The 21104-nt window shown below is 41.2% G+C and overlaps 1 protein-coding gene across 3 annotated transcripts in view; it reads right to left on the reverse strand.

Annotated features, from left to right (window-relative positions):
- Nucleotides 1-21104, reverse strand: part of IFNGR2 (interferon gamma receptor 2) — a 37606-nt gene that overhangs the window by 9612 nt on the left and 6890 nt on the right. Inside the window, exons 2-8 of one of the 3 annotated variants that reach the window (XR_005594203.1) lie at nt 16644-16770; nt 15726-15788; nt 13656-13831; nt 8284-8420; nt 3974-4124; nt 1226-1383; nt 772-859 (exon numbers count right to left, since the gene is read on the reverse strand). Coding sequence is in view for 2 of the 3 variants with exons in the window: in XM_039525193.1 (XP_039381127.1) it covers nt 1226-1383; nt 3974-4124; nt 8284-8420; nt 13656-13831; nt 15726-15788; nt 16644-16770 (812 nt within the window). In the remaining variant the exon portion in view is untranslated. The remainder of the gene's footprint in view (nt 1-771; nt 860-1225; nt 1384-3973; nt 4125-8283; nt 8421-13655; nt 13832-15725; nt 15789-16643; nt 16771-21104) is intronic. The other 2 variants (XM_039525193.1, XM_039525202.1) reach the window with 2 other exon arrangements.

A 21104-nucleotide genomic window follows, 5' to 3' on the forward strand; every position in this document is an offset into this window, starting at 1 on the left:
TGTTGTTTGCCTGAAAACAGGTTCACTGTTGCTGAAGCATTTGCCTGATTTCTGCTGCTTACTATCCAGCTGAAATTCTAATGACCTCCACACCAACTGAGGGTTATAAATTCTAATGGAGAGTAAGCATTAGAAAACAGATTAACTCTTACCATCCTTTCCATACTATACCGTGTATTTTTAATAAGTGAACATATTTAGGTACTTATGTGTCCCCCCGCCCATCATCATCATAATATCTAATTGCATAAAATTATTAAACTTATCCTCACAAAACCCTTTTGAGGTGGGAAATCATCATCTTCATTTTACAGATAGGAACTGAGGCAGACACAGATTAAGTGACTTGCTCAAGGTCATGCAGAAAATCTATAGCAGACTTGGAAACTGAACCCAGATCCTGAAGTCCTGATCCAGTTCTTTAATCACAAAAGTACCCTAGCTCAAAGGATTGTTTTTGATAGTAGAAGTGTTTAACCCATGATGTGGAAGATGTCTCAAGCCATAACTTAATTCATGATCAATGGAAAAACATTTCCTGTTTAAAACATTAAAAAGAGGAAGATGAACAGAGCTGAAATGTTCTTCAGTACAGAGACGCATGAGCTGCCAGAAAAAAAGTCACATGCATCTTTCGTCATTCATCTGTGAATTGCAAGAAACCATAACAAACAAAAGAACCCCACAACACCCAAGACCAAACCCTCCATCCCGCCAGGCCCTCAGAGATTCTGATATTCGGTCTCTACTCTTAAAATGGCATGTGCTCACCTGTAATTCAGTACCTGGATCCTTAAAAAGTCTACTTAACTCCCAAAGACACTACTAATACTGTACCACCTGCCATTCAGTCTCAGTTCTGTAATGAAGAATTGGTCTGCATCAACCCTGATCAATCAATATTATTTATTTTAAAACAAAAAATTGAGTATTTTTTCATATTCCGACAGTTTCACACAAAGGAGCACCACAATATCTGTACTTAAGTAGAGAGTGAGCAAGGGATTCCAGCTAAGTAAAATGGCATAAACTGGAGTAACATTACAGCCACACTAACTATGAAAAATAACAAGCTATACTGCATTTATGGACTTCAGATGTAAACTCAGAAAGGCAAGAGTTTAATATTTTGTAGCTTCTATGTGACCTCAACTAACCTAACCAGTTCACTCCAGTCACACCGCTACCTCTTTTGCTAAACAGAAAGATAAAAAAAAATACATACCTCTTCAATATGTGGTGGAATTTTAAAAGGAGGTTGAAACCAATATTTAACAACTTGATGAAATTTCTGAATAAAAAGGAAGCAGACAATTGCTAAGATCACCACAGTAACTGTGGCTGCAACAAATATTACTACTACAAATCCAGCTCTCATTGCATCTAAAAAGAGAAAAAAAAATAGTATCACTATGTAATGTACATATCAAAAGTTTTTTCTTTTTATTCCATTGGTGTCAAGTTTATAAACAAGTTTTGATAACTTTTTAATGTGAAAACTAATCAATTGTCTTGGATAATAATTTAAATTGCATCATAATAAGCAAGAGGCTTTTATAGACTTCCTTTGTTTAACACAATGATATAAAAGCTTCACCTATTGTGCACTGCAGTATAACTGCATAACTTATATGTCATGCGTAGCTTCTGCCAGAGGTGGTAAAAGTGTATTTAAGGCACATGTAACAGTTTTCCTAGAATCAAGGCTTAGACATGACAGTGACGGACACTATCAAAAAACAAGATAAAATAATACTCTCCAGCTTTAACATGGGAGTAAAAAAAAGCTATGGGAAACACAAACTTTATCAAAAATTGTTGGGAAGAGGAGGAGAAACACATCAATAGCAAGTACATCATGCTACGTCTCATACTTCTCAAAATTTTGTTTGAAATGAACACTGCTATCTTAAGCCAAACAATGCAGAAATTCACGGGCTGAGATCCAAATCCCACTAAGCAGAAGAAATATTAATATTAGGGTATTTGCCCTGGATAATTTGCATTGTTCTATTAAACAATGATTCAGTGTGAGATACCAGAATGGCAGACCCAGAGGCTTAACTCTTATTTAAATTCATCCACCTTGCCCTCCTAATGCACTCTCACACTGAAGCATGTACTTAACATATGAGTAGTTCCAAAGGTGTGCACATTGTTAGGTTCCAGGGAAATTTTTTTTGCCAGACAAAAGACTACATATACACACATACATTACACACGCATATACACAGTATAAGTTTTAAACAATTTAATACTGTACACAGCAATGATGACTGTGAAGCTTGGTTGAGGTGGTGAATTCAGTGGGTGGAAGAGGGTGGGATATTTCCCAGGGAATGCCTTACTGCTAAATGATGAACTAGCATTCGGCTGATCCCTGTTGTTAATGTAACCATATACTCTACAAGGCAGCACGAATGGAGGGAGGGGAGACAGCATGGCAGAGAGAGACAGAGACACACACCGTGCGTACGTGAGAGAGAGCGACCGTGTGAGAGATGCGCATTGCACCTTTAAGTACGCTAACCCCACTCCAAGTAAACTGCCTTTTTAAGTAGATCAGCAAGTTGAGACAGCAGCTGCTGCCAGCAAGCTCCCCCTGTCCTGAGCCCTGTCATGTCCCCTCATTGCCCTATGGAGATGGGGTACAGGAGTGGGGGAAGGGGGACACCTGACATTAGTACCCCTCTTCCACGACCCCCCCACCCCCAGCAAGCAGGAGGCTCCCGGGAGCAGCTCCATGGCAGAGGGCAGGAGCAGCACATGGCAGTGGGGGAAGGGACAGCTGAACTGTCGGCAATTGATAGCCTGCTGGGTGGCTGCCACACAGGGAACTTAAGGGAGTGGGGAGCTGATAGGGGGGCTGCCAGTCCACCCTGGTTCCAAGCCCCCACCACTAGCTCCAATGGGCTGCTCTTCCTGCAAGCAGTGGACAAAGCAGGCGGCTGCCAAACAACGTTATAAGGGAGCATTGCACAACTTTAAACGAGCATGTTCCCTAATTGATCAGCATCATAATAACAAAACAACCTTAACCGGGATGATGTTAAGTGCGTAGTTAGTGTGTTTTAAGAGCTTTGCTAGGTTACAGCCAGAGTGCTCAGCATCTTGCAGGATCACGCCCTAAAACAGCACCTTGTTTGACACATTTGTGTAAGGAGAGAAAAAGGAGTACATGAGCATGGAGCCTATACTGCCTTCTCATGCCTAGAGGTGATTCCTCCAGGTTAAAGTATGAGATGTAACATGAGAACCTAAGTCTACACAGGCCTTACAACAGAGTTTAAAACCAGGCTTAAGCTCAGATATAGCCAGACCAGATTCTAACATTGTGGCCAACAGTATAGATGGGACCAAACTTTACCGGTTTCTGAATTGTCCTTGCCCTCCCCAACCTTGTCTCACCCCTCCCCTCCAATCTCTCTCTCTCCTGCCCCTGTTCTCCACACAATGGCAGAGCAGGCGATCAGGTGAATGGGATAGGGCAGAGAGGGACATGGTGAGTTTGGGAGAGTACCATCATTTTCCCTCAAACAAATTTGACCCAAGGTGAGAAAAGGAATTACCAGCAAGTAATTTTCCCTTAGAATACATATATATACATATACATATATATATACATATACATATATATATACATATACATATATATATACATATATATTTGTACCTTAATAGTCCCATCAACAACCACCCAAAAAAAAAAAAATCTAGGAGGGGTGGGGAAAGGGAAGCAGATGCTCTGTTTTACTTTCTCTTATTTATTGAGCTGCTGAAAAAAACCTCATTATGTGAAAATGAATGTGAATATGCTCTTGAACTACTAAAAAACAGTGCCCTTTTAGAACTGAAGACAGGTACTGGTTGTGTGATACAGTAAATTAAAACAGCCAGCCATTTAAGACTCAAGTTTTATACCAGTTTCACTACACAAGAGATAAAAAAGGTGTTCATGAAATAAGATTTATACCACTAGCTGCAGTTTTGTGACAATTTGTTTTGCTTAATGGTCCAATGTTGTCATCGAGTACTTTGACTTTTGCTCGTATTTGAAAACAATACATCGTCAGTTGCTTTAGATTCAGAAGTCCAATTCGGGTATTCTTGGTCCATTCTGTTTCCTGTTTTTTGTTTTTTTTTAAAAAAAAAGTTAAGTTCTATGTTAGTGCAACTAATATTATTACAAAGATTTCTATTAAGAGTTTTCTTCAATACAATCAACTTGAAATCACGTTTCCATTCAAAAGCTTCACAATATTATTTTTCATAACTAACATTATGCAAAAGTTGTACACCTCTATCCCGATATAACACTGTCCTCGGGAGCCAAAAATATCTTAACGCGTTATAGGTGAAACCACAGTGTATATATATATATATTATATATAATATTATATTATATATACAGTATGAGCTTCTTATTGCAATGCATTTTAAATTCAAATTTTATTAGAGGCATTCTGCTTCAATGAAACAAAATCTGGCTATTTACTCTCCCCATCTACCACGGACATGATTATTTATTTTGTGAATGCATGTAGGTTAATGTAAAATTTCACTGTACACGAAACACCCTTAGAACCTCTGAAAGTCTGCAGTATATTTGTACCAATTCCTGCAGTAAAAGGTGATTTGGCAGAAGAAGTAGGAGTTGGAAAAACAACAAAACAAAAATATCGTCAAAAACAAATCTGCTGCTTTAAAATACCAGCTTGTAGGCTAGGATGCCCAGAACCATTATCTAGGGATTAAAGACAGACGAAAGTATGGTGTTCATGTTTTGCATCAACCCTCCACTCTTGACACTAGAGCCACTGGCAGCAAGAACTGAATTAGATGAAGTTCTGTCCAGTGAAGATCAAGACTTTCACCAATCTAGCAGAGAGAACTGTAGGGCAACGCTAAATCATAGAATCATAGAATCTCAGGGTTGGAAGGGACCTCAGGAGGTCATCTAGTCCAACCCCCTGCTCAAAGCAGGACCAAACCCAACTAAATCATCCCAGCCAGGGCTTTGTCAAGCCTGACCTTAAAAACCTCCAAGGAAGGAGACTCCACCACCTCCCTAGGTAACCCATTCCAGTGCTTCACCACCCTACTAGTGAAAAAGTTTTTCCTAATGTCCAACCTAAACCTCCCACTCTGCAACTTGAGACCATTACTCCTTGTTCTGTCATCTTCTACCACTGAGAACAGTCTAGATCCATCCTCTTTGGAACCCCCTTTCAGGTAGTTGAAAGCAGCTATCAAATCCCCCCTCATTCTTCTCTTCTGCAGCCTATTCTTCTTCTGTACTCTTATGTCCACAGTCCTAGCAAAGCTAGCGCTGGGTAGCTCAGTTAAGAACTTGATTCATTCTTAATGTCAAAGCTAAAAGCTATGACATGAGGGTCTGAGTTCTGTCTCATCTGTATGTCAGCTAGAGGAAGAGGAGTACACCTCTACCTCAACATAACACGACCCGATATAACACAAATTTGGATATAACGCGGTAAAGGGTCTGGGGAAGGGGCGGGGCTGCACACTCAGGCGGATCAAAGCAAGTTTGATATAATGCGATTTCACCTATAATGCGGTAAGATTTTTTGGCTCCTGAGGACAGCGTTATATCGAGGTAGAGGTGTATGTTAAAGGTGTGCCAGAAAACTCAATTTTTCTGGGAAAGGAGGGAGGTGCATTAACCTTGGCACTGTCTTTTTTAAAAAAAAAGCTCAGCTAAGCTTAACTGAAATGAAACAGGTAAGTAGTTGGAAAACCAGAGGCAGGGCCGTCCCTAGGGGAGGTGCAGGGCCCAGGGCAAATCAGCCTGTCTGGGGCCACCCTTAACATTTTTTATACAGATGTAATCTGGTTATAGTGAACTTCAAGGGCAGCTGCTGGCCGCAGGTTAAATATTGATAGCACCCAGCTGTATAATTATAGTGTTGTTATAAAAAAGAACTACAGTATAATAATGAAATTCATATAATTAAAAAAAAAAAATCAGTGCCATACCACTTACATTCTGAAATCCACCTTCCCTGACTTCCTCACAGCAAAACTTACTTCCCAGGTACATATGGTCTTGCTACCCTCAGTGGATTTTTTTTTTTTTAAATGCAATTACACATTTGCAACACTGAGAGTTCATGTCTCGGGAACTGGGTGACTCTTGGAAGGCCTATGTGTGCCCTGGTGCTGGGGGACCTCAGGACGCCCCAGCATGGAGGAGGGGCTCTAAGATCTGTTTTCTCTGGGGGCTGGGAGGGGAAGCAGAAAAGCAGATGGATGGAGGACCCCAGTCCTGGTTGGTGGTGGAGAGAGCAGAGTTGTGGGACCCCAGGTCCTGGTACTGCAGGGAGGGGAACCCCAAGGCTGGAGAGATGAAAGGCAAGGAGGACCCTGAGGCAAGGGGGTGATAAAGGCTGGCCCTGGCCTGGAGGTGGCACTGGAGAACCCCACACAGTGCTGGGAGAGGGGAGAAAGGGCAGTGGAAGGGGGAAGTGTGGGGCACTGGGGGGACACCTATGCTGGGTGATGGAGACTACTGGCTGGCACTCACCTGTGCTAGGGAACCCCCTGTGCTGGTGGAGGGTCCCGCTGGAAAAGGGAAGGGTCAGGGTCAGCCTGCCCAGGCACTAGTGGTTGGGAGGCGCTCGGACCCTGCGGCAGGAGGCGACACCGAGCCCCGGAGGAGAGGGTTGAGGCCGGGTCGCTGGCTGCTACCGCAGAGACTGAGCCCAGGGGGCTGCAGGAAAGGAAAAGAAACAAAACGCCTCGGCCAATGAGTGCGGGGGATGGGGCCGACCCCTGCTGCCAGCACCAGGCCCCCTGGGCCGTCCTGGCCTCCCCACATTCCCCTGAAGCACATGGCCCGGGGCAGTTGCCCTGATCTGCCCTATGGATGGGATGACTCTGGCCAGAGGCAGATAATTTCATAAATGAAAAAAATGGGTCAGTCTATGTCTTTAAAACAAAAATTCCTCATTTGTGGGCAGTTTATTCACCCCAAGGCCAGCCTGTCTAAACTGGGAATTTGCCCTGCTTATAGCCACTGGTAGTCCAAACAAAAGTATAACTATACTAGTGACTTGGAGTACACCTTATGTTTGCAAAACCTCTATAGATAGAGCCCTACCAAATTCATGGCCATGAAAAATGCATCACGGACCATGAAATATGGTCTCTCCCGGTGAAATCTGGTCTTTTGTGTGCTTTTACCTTATACTATACAGATTTAACAGAAGAGACCAGTGTTTCTCAAATTGGTGGTCCTAACCAAAAAACGAGTTGCGGGGGAGGGGAGGGGTGTGTGTCACAAGGCTATTTTAGCGGGGGTCGCAGTATTGCCACCCTTACCTCTGCACTGCTGCCTTCAGAGCTGAGTGGCTGGAGGGCAGCAGCTGCTGACTGAGGGCCCAGCTCTGCAGGCAGGAGCACAGAAGTAAGGGTGACAATACCATACCATGGCATCCTAACTTCTGCACTGCTGCTGGTGGCAGCTCTGCCTTCAGAGCTGGGCTCCTGGCCAGCAGCTACTGCTCTCAAGCTGCCCAGCTCTGAAGGAATTGCCGCCACCAGCAGAGTGCAGAATTAAGGGTAGCAGTACCACAACCCATTTCCCGCCCCCCCACCCCCCCCGCCCAATAACCTTGCGATCCCCCCACAACTCCTTTTTGGATCAGGACTCTTACAGTTACAACACCATGACATTTCAGATTTAAATAGCTGAAATCATGAAATTGATTACAGTTTTTAAAATCCTATGACCATGAAATTGACCAAAATGGACTGTGAATTTGGTAGGGCCCTATCTATAGGCCATGATTTGAACTGGCACAGCTCACCTTACTTGATACTGAACAAATCAGGTCTTGTAGCAGTTTTTCCCACCTGTCTACATTAAGGCTTTGATTTGAACCAGCACAGCTACTCCAGTAACTGGACACAAGTGGCTGAAATGCCCAGTGCAAACAAGACCTGAGATAGAGAGAAAAATCTCAGAGGTCCTAGGTAAAATTTTCAAAAGTGCCTAAGTGACTTAAGAGTCTGATTTTCAGAAGTGACAAAGGTGTTTAGGAGCCCAAATCACTTTTGAAAATGGGACTGCTAAGTGCTTTGGAAAACTTTACATCCATTCAATTATTAAACACACAATACATTTGAGTCTAGATTAGATTAACTTCCCTTCAGTTAACTAACAAGCTTCCTTTCTGCTGGAAAAAAGGTCAATATTACAACTTTGCCCTCCATTTCTGTCTAGCATTTTACCAAAGAAAGGAGAGAGAGAAGAATTCTTACATGTTGTTTATTTGTTGATTCCTCCCAGTAGCGCACAAGATATTGTAAAGTATCTTCTTTTACAGTGTGCAAGAAGTTAAGGAAAAGTGAATCATGCGTTGAATCCACATTTACTATAACAGGAGGCCCTATAGTAGCTGAAAATGAACAAGAAATAGATGAACATTTGGAATTTTAAAAAAATGAGCACATTTCCTACTAGTTTTGATCTGATACATAATAAGAAACTACTGAATACAACAGCCTATCTGGAAGAGATATAAAGTGTTCAAATACCATTTACTCTATTTCAAATAGCTCCATAGCACTAAATATTGGCTTTGTCATGAATATAGGGGAAAGGGTTAAGCAGTTCAAATAACCGAGTTAGCACCTGATTAGAAGGACCAATGAGAAAAGATCCTTTCAAATTGGGTTGGAGGGGGACGTGGGGGGAGAAGGATTTGTTTGTTATTCTCTTTTGTTGTTCCCTCTCCGGATGAAGGGAGAAATCAACGAGGTACAACATCTCCTGAAAATATACCTGGAATAATCCATCTAAAACCATAGAGATTGTAAGTAGGGCAAAGAAATGCGTTAGGTTATCTTTTGTTTTGGCTTGTGAATTTTCCTATGCTACAGAGGTAGTTTTATTCCTGTTTTTGTAACTGTGAAGCTGAGCCCAGAGGGGAATCGTCTGCATTTTAAATCTTTTTATTACCCTGTAAAGTACTTTCCATCCTGATTTTGCAGGTGTGATTCTTATTTGTTTCTTTATAAATAAAGTTCTTCTTTTAAGAACCTGATTGTCTTCAGGACACTGAAATCAAAGGGTCTGATCGGTGCTCACATTGCTAAGGCAATTGGTTAGTATATTATTCTCAAACCTCCCCAGGAAAGGGGGTTAAGGGGGATATTTTGAGGGATAGGGATTCCACGTGACCGTCCCCTGAATATTTGTGTAAAATCACTTGGTGGTGGCAGCATACCATCCAAGGACAAGGAAAGGAATTTGTGCCTTCGGGAAGTTTTAACCTAAATTACTAGAATATAAGCTTAGGGGGTCCCCACATCTGTACCCCAGAGTTCAGAGTGTGTGTGTGGGGGGGCGCGAACCTGGCAGGCTTTTTATGTGAATTTAAATGATACAAAGAATCATTTTGTCTACTTTATCTTGAAAAATTATCAAGCTGTAGTAGAATCTATCTGCAGTTCACTCTGAGTTTTGCATAGCCTTGTTGACATTAATCTGATTTAAATTTTTCCTGCAAAATGCCAGATCAGTTATGCATTCTGGGCCTCCCATATTGCCTCCCAGCAAAGGAGCCTCATCTGTTCCAGCAGATAGAACACTGGACTTAAAGTCAGAGGATGTGGGTTCTATTACTGGCTATGCTACTGACTCATTGTGTGATTTTGGGAAAATCATTTCACTCTATCCCTCAGTTTTATCCACAGTGAAGTTTACCAGCATTTACAAAGCACTGACAACTACAGATAAACACACACCATATATGTGCTTCTTAATTATCATCATATCTTATTGGTAGTCTCTCTCACACACCCCTTCAACAGGCAATCAACTCCACAGTAGTGTGTCTCACGTCCAAAGCCTACGTACAGGTGGAGAATGCCGCAAAAGGAAACTGACGAGGATGTTATAACCCCACTCAGTTTCAATTCACAGCCAGCTGCATCTGTGAAGTGCTCCTGTATTTCAACACGGCACTACTGTTATATGCTGCAGTTGCTAAGAAGAGAAAAAGAAAACAAAAAGATTCTAGAGGAAGAAGGATGAGAAGACTGATGCAAGCAAGGAGGAGAAGTTAGATGCATGCAACACAGTGGAAGGAGAACCAAGGCCTTATCTATTGCTAGAGATTTATCCTGGTTCTAGCCACAGGTGTGGCTGCATTGGTACCACCTCTGGTATAGACAGGCAAAACTGCTATTTGCACTACCGCTGGTTACCTTTATTTCAAGCAAGGCTAGGTCCCACTAGTGTGAATAGCAGCTATGCCTGCCTACATTAAGAGTTTGCACTGCTCCAGCTACATCAGTGACTAGTTTCCAATGGCTAGGACTGGAGCAAACTCTCAGTGTAGCCGAGGCTTGAAGAGGAAAAGAAGTGGGTCTTATTGTGACATTACACTCCATATGATTTTATGAAAATATTCTAATGAGTGTGAATATAATGCAACTGGAATATGCTTCATGCAAAAGGTCTCTTGTAAGGTATTATTACAAAGCTTATAATTGACTGAGTGTGGTCATCCAATTTGTATAAGTGTATCACTCTTGTATCAAACTAATATATAAAATACAACTCTGAGGTCTATGTACTTATGCAAAGTGTGGGCCATTAATGGTGGTTTAGAATCTTGATGGCTCCCATCAGCTAGAACAACTGACTGTAGATGTCTCTGTTTACTTGCAAGCCTTCCTGTGAGTGAGGCCGGGAAGAATGAAGGCGTGGGATCTCACAGGACATGCGACCATTTCACCTGGTACTGGAATCCATCTTAAACCAGGTGTTTTTCCATTTAGAAGTAGGGGTGGGGACCCAAAGAGACAAGATTCCTGCCTTGTGCCAGAGGTATATAAGGGGTTGGAACAGAACAAAGGGGGCTGCAGTCATGAGAAATCCACTAGCTACAACCTGAGCTGGAACAAGGACTGTACCCAGGAAAGGATTGGGCCCAGACTAGAAAGGAGTCTAGTCTGTGAAAGAAGCTTATTGGAACATCTCTGAAGGTGAGGTTTCATCTGTAATCAGTTTCTTACTGTATTAGGCTTAGACTTGGGTGTTTTTGTTTTATTTTGCTTGGTAGCATACTTTGTTCTGTCTGTTATTACTTGGAACCACTTAAATCCTACTTTTTATATTTAATAAAATCACTTTTTACTTATTAATTAACCCAGAGCAAGTATTTAGTACCTGGGGGAGCAAACAGCTGTGCATATCTATCAGCGTTATAGAGGGCGAACAATTTATGAGTTTACCCTGTATAAGCTTTAGACAGAGTAAAATGGATTTATTTGGAGTTTGGATCCCATTGGACACTGGGTGTCTCGGTCCTAGAGACAGGAGTACTTCTTAAGCTATTTTCAGTTAAGTCTGCAGCTTGTGGGGGACAAGGTTCAGACCTGAGTCTGTGTTTGTAGCCGGCTAGCGTGTCTGGCTCAGCAAGACAGGGTACTGAAGTCCCAAGCTGCCAGGCTCAGAGGTAGTCTCGGCATATCAGGTGGCAGTCCCAAGGGGGTCCCTGTGACCAAACCGATCACACTTATATTCATGTGTTATATTTTAATTTTCCTATTGAACATTTTGTTGGTCACCAAAGTTTGGAAGTGAACTGCTAAAATGTACCTTCCAGTATAAATACAAGACTACCAAGCAATTAGTTTATCCCTAATTATTGTTATAGCATGGCAAAGAAAAAAAGGTGAGTTGCCCTGGACTCTAAATTGTATTACAATGAGGTTCTGAGCGCTACACACTTCCATTTTACAAATTCCATTTTACAAATATATTAAAAAAATGTTAAAAAGACCAGAACAAAAGTCAGACAGCCTAGCATAACACAAGAGAAAACTGATCCTTTCCTGTAACCTCTGCTTATTATTTTCACTTATAATGGCAGGACATGTTTACATTTATTATGCTGCAATGTCATCCCTGCTATGGTAACAGACAAACAAAAATAATTAACTTTACCCTGCTTCATTCAAATGGTTCTGCTCTGCTCAAAATTATTTTGGGGAAAGTTGGCCCTCTTCTTAATACACTGGATCATGAACTTTTTAGTTTCTTCTTGCATCATGCCCTATTACAGTTGCAACTGCTGTCTCTCCTTTAATGTGTCCTCTCTTCTGTAGTTTCCCTTGGCAGGTAACTCTCCCCCTGTACATTCTCTCTCTCACGCTCAGGGTGTGAAACATGATCTGGGGTGTGATCCACGTGGCTGATTTGAATGCCATAGGGAATAATACACACAAGCTAGAAGGCTAACATCTGAGTTTACTTGAATTGATTTTAGGATTGGTTACATGAGGTGCCACATGAGAAGGCAGAGAAGACTGCTGGCTTTCAAGGGGCCAATTGAAACTATCCAGAGCACTGGATACACAACAGCTGGGAAAGGGTAGGTGTGGAATCATGCAGTCCCTCCCCCCCGCCTTGCGCTCTCTTTGAGCTAGCCGGATGCTCCCACCCACAGGATCCATTCCCCAGGTTGGGAAATAAGAGGGAATAATGAATGAATCTCTTCTGCTCTAAATATTATTTCAAACTTAACTTTTGAACAAAGGAACCCCACAATAAGGGGAAGCATAGCTCAGTAGTTTGAGCACTGGCCTGCTAAACCCAGGGTTGTGAGTTCAATCCTTGAGGGGGCCATTTAGGGATCTGGGGCAAAAATCTGTCTGGGGATTGGTCCTGCTTTAAGCAGGGGGTTGGACTAGATGACCTGAGGTCCCTTCCAACCCTGATCTTCTATGAACTGAATCTCCTCCTAGCCCAGAAACCAACCATAACAAGGGAACTCATGGATACTTCTAAAAGTTAACATTAAATGTGTTCACACAGCCACCAAATTAACCTGTATTTTGTCAGCATGGTATACTCCTCGTTATCTGAATAGCACATGGGACACTGATTTTATGTGGAGCCATGGCCAGGGGCTCGTCTTCCTCCTCACAGCCCTGGCTGGGGATGTCTGCTCTATTATCTGAACCCCTGCCTTGTCTCCCAGCATGAGCTAGAGGCTGCAGAGGTCAGGTATCTCATGCTGGGGGACAAGAAAGGGATTCAGATAACGTGGAAGTTCAGCTAATAGGGTTTTGGATAAATGGGAGTATACCGTATTAGTACTCCCTGTATATCCCCGACCCCTTTATACTACAGAACTAGGGCATAATGTAGGTAACTTTGAAATGGTGTGTGTTTGGTGCTAAAATGTGTTTAGGAGTTATCATAAAATTAGGTGCACAGAAAAGCCTGAAATCTACAGGAAAATAAAAAAAAGTTAAGTTATTGCTCTCCTGGGCTCTGTTCAGTCTAGGAAAATTAGTTGTAATCAACAGATTCCCCCATCAACTGGTACTGAAAAGAGCTCAGTTGCTAAGTGTAGATGAGAAACTTGTTTTAATATCATTACAGAAAGTTGACAGATACTAGTTTCTACTAGGTCTCTGTATCTATACCACTGGCATAGCAATATAAACTGAAATAGATTTTAAAAATAGATTCCTAACACAGCAGGTCCCATCACCTCTCTTTTCAGTCCTCTCATATATTATACAAAGTGAAGAAAACGAAGACACAATATAACAACAATGACCAGAAATATTTTCTGTAAGGGGGTGAGAGGCTGAGATCATAAAAGACTTACTGTTTTGGTCTGCTACAAATGTGTTTGTTTCCACCCAGTCAGATTTCACTTGTCCTAGCTCAGCCCTAACACGTAAAGTAATTGTCCAAATGCTTTTGATATCTGGATTTGTGAAATTACATTCAGTCTTCGTAATGTTTGTGCAGTTAATTTCTTCCCAACACTTATAGGCCACTCTGCAATATAAAATGATGAAAGAATAAATCAGTGGAATCGCCTCACTGCTGCATCTAGCACAACTGATTGATGTTTCAGAGAGTTCTCTTTCTTTACACCTAGCCAGTTTCTAAAGAATCAACATTTGATATAAAAGTACAACTTTCAAGCAGTTTTACTCTATAACCATGCAACACCTTCTCTCAAAGCATCTGAAACTCTTTTCAAAATGTAGCCAATTAAAAATTTAATGATATAGGCAGGGGACATTCTGTAAGCCCAGAGGCTGAATGCGTTCAACTATTACAGGCTGGTAAGCCTGACTTCAGAACCGGGCAAACTGTCATGGGATCACTAACTGGTTAAAAGATAGGAAACAAAGGGTAGGAATAAATGGTCAGTTTTCAGAATGGAGAGAGGTAAATAGTGGTGTCCCCCAGGCATCTGTACTGGGACTGGTCCTAGTCAACATATTCACACATGATCTAGAAAAAGGGGTAAACAGCCAGGTGGCAAAATTTGCAGATGATACAAAACTACTCAAAGTAATTAAGTCCCAAGCAGACTGTGAACAGCTACAAAAACTGGGTGACCAGCCAACAAAATGGCAGATGAAATTCAATGCTGATAAAGGCAAAGTAAGGCACATTGGCAAACATAATCCCAAGGATACATATAAAATGATTGAGTCTAAATTAGCTGTTACCACTCAAGAAATAGCTTGGAGTCATTGTGAATAGTTCTCTGAAAACATCCACTCAGTGTGCAGCAGCAGTCAAAAAAAGCAAACAGAATGTTGGGAAACATTAAGAAAAGAACAGATAAGATGACAGAAAATATCATATTGCCTCTATATAAATCCATGGTATGCCCAGATCTTGAATACTCCATGCAGATGTGGTTGCCCCATCTCAAAAAAGATATATTGGAATTGGAAAAGGAACAGAAAAGGGCAACAAAAATTATTAGCGGTATGAAACGGCTTCCATATGAGGAGAGATTAATAACACTGATTTTTCAGCTTGGAAAAGAGATGACTAAGGGGGGATATGATAGAGGTCTATAAAAATCATGACTGGTGTGGAGAAAGTAAATAAGGAAGTGTTATTTACTCCTTCTCATAGACTCAGACTTAAGGTCAGAAGGGACCATTACGATCATCTAGTCTGACCTCCTGTACAATGCAGGCCACAGAATCTCACCCACCCACTCCTGTAACAAACCCCTAACCTATGTTTGAGTTATTGAAGTCCTCAAATTGTGGTTTAAAGACCTCAAGGTGCAGAGAAGCCTCCAGCAAGTGACCCGTGCCCCACGCTGCAGAGGAAGGCAAAAAACCTCCAGGGCCTCTGCCAACCTTCCTTGGAGGAAAATTCCTTCCTGACCCCAAATATGGCGATCAGTTAAACCCTGAGCATATGGGCAAGACTCAGGGGTCAGCAAGTAAAATTAATCGGCAGAAGATTTAAAACAAACAAAAGGAAGTATTTCTTCGTACAACGCAGTCAACCTGTGGAACTTTGTTGGCGGATGTTGTGAAGGCGAGAACTAGAACAGAGTTAAAAAAAGAACTAACTAAATAAAAATAAATAAGTAAATAAATAATTGGAGATATACCAATCTCCTACAACTGGAAGGGACCTTGAAAGGTCATCGAGTCCAGCCCCCTGCCTTCACTAGCAGGACCAATTTTTGCCCCAGATCCCTAAGTGGCCCCCTCAAGGATTGAACTCACAACCCTGGGTTTAACAGGCCAATGCTCAAACCACTGAGCTATCCCTCCCCCCTCAGATAAATTCATGGAGGATAGGTCCATCAACGGCTATTAGCCAGGATGAACAGGGATGGTGTCCCTAGCCTCTGTTTGCCAGAAACTGGGAATGGGCGACGGGGGATGGATCAGTTGATTATTACCTGTTCTCTTCATGCCCTCTGGGACTCCTGGCATTGGCTACTGTCGGAAGACAGGATATTGGGCTAGATGGGAATGAACAGAACAGGTAATCACTGCGTGATCCAACCCGTCACCCATTCCCTGCCCATCCTGAATAATAGCCATTGATGGACCTATCCTCTATGAATTTATCTAGTTCTTTTTTTAACCCTGTTCTAGTTTTGGCCTTCACAACATCCTCCGACAAAGTTCCACAGGTTGACTGCGTTGTATGAAGAAATACTTCCTTTTGTTTGTTTTAAACCTGCTGCCTATTAATTTTACTTGGTGACCCCTAGTTCTTGTGTAAGTGAAGGGGTAAATAACATTTCACTATTTACTTTCTCCACACCAGTCATGATTTTATAGACCTCTATCATATCCCCCTTAGTTGTCTCTTTTCCAAGCTGAAAAGTCACAGTCTTATTAATCTCTCCTCATATGGAAGCTGTTCCATACCCCTAATCATTTTTGTTGCCCCTTTCTGTACCTTTTCCAAATTCCAATATATATTTTTTGAAATGGGGCGACCACAGCTGCACACAGTATTCAAGATGTGAGCATATCATGGATTTATATAGAGGCAATATGATATTTTCTGCCTTATTATCTATAATAATGTTTAAAATAAGAACTTCCTGAGTATAAATAACCATGGGATTCAATAAGAATATTAACAAAGCTGGTTTGGAACAAGAGTGAAAAAAAAATTGGGAAAAAGGAAGGATTTCAGTCTTTTCCTTGTTTAGTGGAAATAATTCAGTCCAAGAACTTTGCTTTCCCTGTTACTTTCACATGTACCTGAAAACCTTTTTATTAAAAACCTCATTTTGTACATATAAACTTATACTTTTCTATTAGAATGAAACCAATTTAGTGTACTGCAACTATTTACTTACGTACTATACTGGACCGTATATAACACTGAGCCATTGTCCACTTTAACAGGAGCCCATGTCAATAAATTCTGATAATTATATGAGTAAATTGTCACATTCTGTGGTGTTGGTAACTGGAGCAGAGATTCTAAAGGAGAGAGAAAAAAACATCAAAACAGTAAATAAAACTTTCAACACACAGTAACTACAGATTTGAAATCACCTTTCCTCATCTCCAAAACTCAGGGCCACATATTTATATAGCTTTGCCACAAACTTGCCCCTTTCTCCCAACTGCTGTAGAACAAGAGACCTCCCCACCCTCTGTTTCCAAGTTTACTATGCACCAATGCCCTTACATCTCTATTACCCACTATTATTGTTTTCTGCACTATTGCCCAATACTAGATACAAGTTACAGTTTGCAATAAATCCAAAATCCTGAAGGGCGGCTTTGGGAGAGGAAACTATAGGGGGAAAAATTCACCTATAATAAAAATAAAGTGATTTAACTGACAGCACCACTCAGATACACAGGTTACCCAACACTTCCAGTTATAGAACCCTGGACCAGTTGTTTATAACTTTGCTAAACTTTAATTGTTTGGGCTGACATTTTCCATGCTGGGTGTCTGGCTCAGGCTGAATCTGTTGGAAAGTTTCAGGCAAAATGGTTCAGCCATTTTCAAAAACAAGATTAGGAAAAATTCATGCAGCCATTTTATTGAGAAGCTCAAGTTCCTCCATGCTCTGGAGCAGGGAAACTTGAAATTTGACAGGGGATGTCCTTTTGCTATTCTCATGGAAAAATGCCCAGATTTAGCTAAATTACAACCCTTTGAACCATCTCAGTGTCCACATGGTCAGCAGAGACCTATTAGAATTCTGGAGCTAGAAATCACAGACTCATAGGACTGGAATGGACCTCGAGAGGTCATCTAGTCCAGTCCCCTGCACTCATGGCAGAACTAAATATTATCTAGACCATTCCTGACAGGTGTTTGTCTAACCTGCTTTTAAAAATCTCCAATTATGGAGATTTCACAATCTCCCAAGGCAATTTATTCCAAACTAACAATTTGGTTTTTTTCAGTTTGCTTTTTTTAAAAAAACTGGAATGTTCCATGAAAGAAAAATCACCACCACCCTAACATTAAAAGAACATTAACATTGCAAACTCAAGCATTCAAAAGTTAGGAAATGGCAGACATAAGGTTGCTTGTGCAACCTTTAGTCAACCCCTTGTGTATTTACAATACAGTATTTAATTATATGATCACATTTTCCAAAGGACCCTGCCTCAGTCAGTGCCCATGCACCAGGCAGATCACCCTCATTCAGTGCACAAGATAGATGGATGAACCAGGGTTGTGTAGTGAAGGTGGCTATTATCTGTAGGACCCCTGCCTCATTTGCTGAAGAAGTTGCAAGTGTGAAATGTGGTAGGGGATTGGGAGGAAGAGAAAGGGCAGTTTCATGGTTAAGGCAGTTGAATGGTGCTCTGGAGAACAGGATTCTGTCCCTGCCTCTGAGTTCCTGAGCGATGCTGGGCAAGTCACTTCATCTAAACTTTTCACAGGTGGTCACTAATTGTGTGCTCCTCATTTTCTGGGTGCCCAACTTGAGACTAGGGTCTGATATGAAAAGTGCTGAGCACTCACAGCTGCAAACCGAAGTCAATGGGTGAAGTGCTTTGGACGTTAAGTACTCTGCAAAAAATCAGGTCCTAGGCATCTCAAGTTAGGCACCCAAAATTAATGCATGATTTTCATCTTAACCTCTCTCTCAGTTCCCATCTGTAAACTGGAGATAATACCTCCTCTCACCTCACAGCAGTATTGTGCAAATTACTTAATTTATCTTTGTAAAGCACTTAATGAATGCCACAGAAGAACCATAAGGAAATCAATAATTCCCCAAATAACTCCTAGAACGTATCTTTTAGAAAAAGATCCAATTTTGACTGAAAAATAGTCAGTGATGGAGAATCCACCACAACCCCTGGTAAATTATTCAATGGTTAATTACCCACACTGCCAAAAATGTCTGCCTTATTTCCAGTCTGAATTTGTCTAGCTTCAACTTCCAGACCCTGCACTCTGTTATACCTTTCTCATCTGGATTGAAGAGCCCATTATTAAATATTTGTTTCCCGCACTGGTGCTTCTAGATTCTAATCAATTCATCCCTTCACCTTATCTTCGTTAGACTAAATAGATTGAGCTACTTAAGTCTGTCATTATATAAATCATGTTTTCTAATTCTTTAATCATGCTTGTGGCTAATATGCCTAATATGTATTTGACAATTTCAGAGCTGTATTCATTTTTATTTTATTTAAGAAACCATTTTCAATAAATATTTAATACTGATCCGGGGAGATAACTTGTTTTATTTTGGGTAATCATATCTTGCCATAACCTTTCTAATGACAATATACTAAAGAGCATTATTTTTGTGAGGATGGATATTTTAAACCAAAATAACTATTGAAAATCCCATATGATTGCATAATACCCCATGTATTAGGCCAGTTCCCATAAGATAGTTTATGTTGTGCCTACATATACTTCTTCTAAAGTTCCAGTTAGATGTGTTATTATTCACTTCCTGTTTTAAACTTGTATTTTACTACATGCGGGCAACACGATACAAGCTGCGTACTACTCTAGAAGTGGCTCCAGAGGTAGCTCATCAAAATTTGAAAATCAGTTTGGGATCTTCTGGGATAAAGAAATTCTATGCAAATTATTAATCTCACATTCATATAGTCACTTAGGCTGCGTCTACACTTAAAACATTACAGCGGCACATTTGCAGCACTGCAGCTGATTCAAAGTAGCACTTCAGTGTAGACACTTACTACAGCTACAGGATGGGTTCTCCTGTTGCTGTAGTCAATGCACCTCCTAGAGACCTGGCAGCTATATCGATGGGAGAATTCTTCCATCGACCTTGGCCAGGTCTAGACCAGGAAATTAAGTTGGCATAACTATGTCACTCAGCAGTGTGAAATATCCACACCCCTGAGCAATGCAGTTAAGCCAACCCAACTCCTAGTGTAGACATGCTAGGCTGATGGGAAAATTCTCTCATTGATGTAGCTACCGCCTCTCAGGGAGTGCAGTACCTATGCTGGGAGAAGCTCTCCATCAGCACAGATAGTCTTCATTGAAGAAATGCAACAGTGCTGCTGCAGCATTTTAAGTGAAGACCTTCCTCTAGTGCTCTCTACACTGGGGGGCTACGTTGGTTTAATTATATTTCTCTGTGGTGTGGATTTTTCAGACCCCCGTGTGAAGTAGCTAAGCCAATGTAAGTTTTCAATGTAGACTAGCCCTTAGATAGAAAACAATATACGGGCAAGTTAAGCTAGGGAAAGTTAAGACAGGACTGGCAGCCTTGTGTTATGAAAGTTTTTTTTTAAATATCAATTTTTCATTCAAGTTCATATGATTTTTCTTATTATTAAAACAGATATAAACCTAGATATATTACAGAGCCCAGGCTAAGCCCAGACTCTGCACATAAATAAAAAGCACTGTATAAGGCCTAGTTTTATCAGAATGGATTTTTTTCCTCTGGGTAGTTTACTGCTGTTTTGGCTCTGAGGACCAGAAATGCAGCTCAAGAACTTCAAAACAAGTCAAAAGGAACTAAGGGATAGTTATTGAGGGAGAAAAAAATAGTTATAAAAGCCTATTAGGCTTGCTAACAATTAGCATTTTTCCTCAGCACTTTGAAGACACTGGGAAGTACAATACAACCAGTACAAAATGTGTTGTAAAACAATTCCCATCCAGTTTTAATGAAATTCCAATAACTTTGTGTAACATGCCAAATGGTCCTATTAGTCAAGAACTTTAAGCATATTAGCATAAGAAGCCCTTCTTTAAAATAAATAATAATTCCTTAGTGCCCAGTCTCACTGCAATACCACAGAGTACATTTTTCCTGGTGATATTAACCACAAAACTTACCTATAGGGCCTCTAATATGTATAGAATTTTACTACATTTCCTGGTTTTGCGATGTTGTCGTTTTAAATTTGCAAAACTGGACAATACAGGGGGAAAACATCTCTGGCCTGACTGCAGTTCATTTGATGTCACCAATATAGCACACTCTGGGCAGACATGCCAAACCCATGAAAAAAATGCAGAAATTGGGCTTGTTTGTGGCTTAATTGGCTTGTGAATTGCTTATTGTTTAGTTTTTGGCTTGTAGCTTGTTGCTTCTTTTTTTAAATCGGCTCCTGGCAAGCAGGGGCAAGGAGGGGCGTAAGGGGGAGGCAAGGGTGGTGGGGAAGAGTTGGGGTGCACAGCAGGCCCATCACAGTCCCAGACAGCATGCCGGGGGGAGGAGGGGGAGAGATATCTAGTCACAGAGTGTTGGGGTTTTTAGGGATTGGCTTGTTTTGGTCTTGCTCTGAAATGGGATTAGCTTGATTTTTGGCTTATTTACCAAGTGAAAGTAAGCAAC

Source organism: Mauremys reevesii, linkage group 1 (genome assembly GCF_016161935.1).
Source record: "Mauremys reevesii isolate NIE-2019 linkage group 1, ASM1616193v1, whole genome shotgun sequence".
NCBI lineage: Eukaryota > Metazoa > Chordata > Testudines > Geoemydidae > Mauremys > Mauremys reevesii.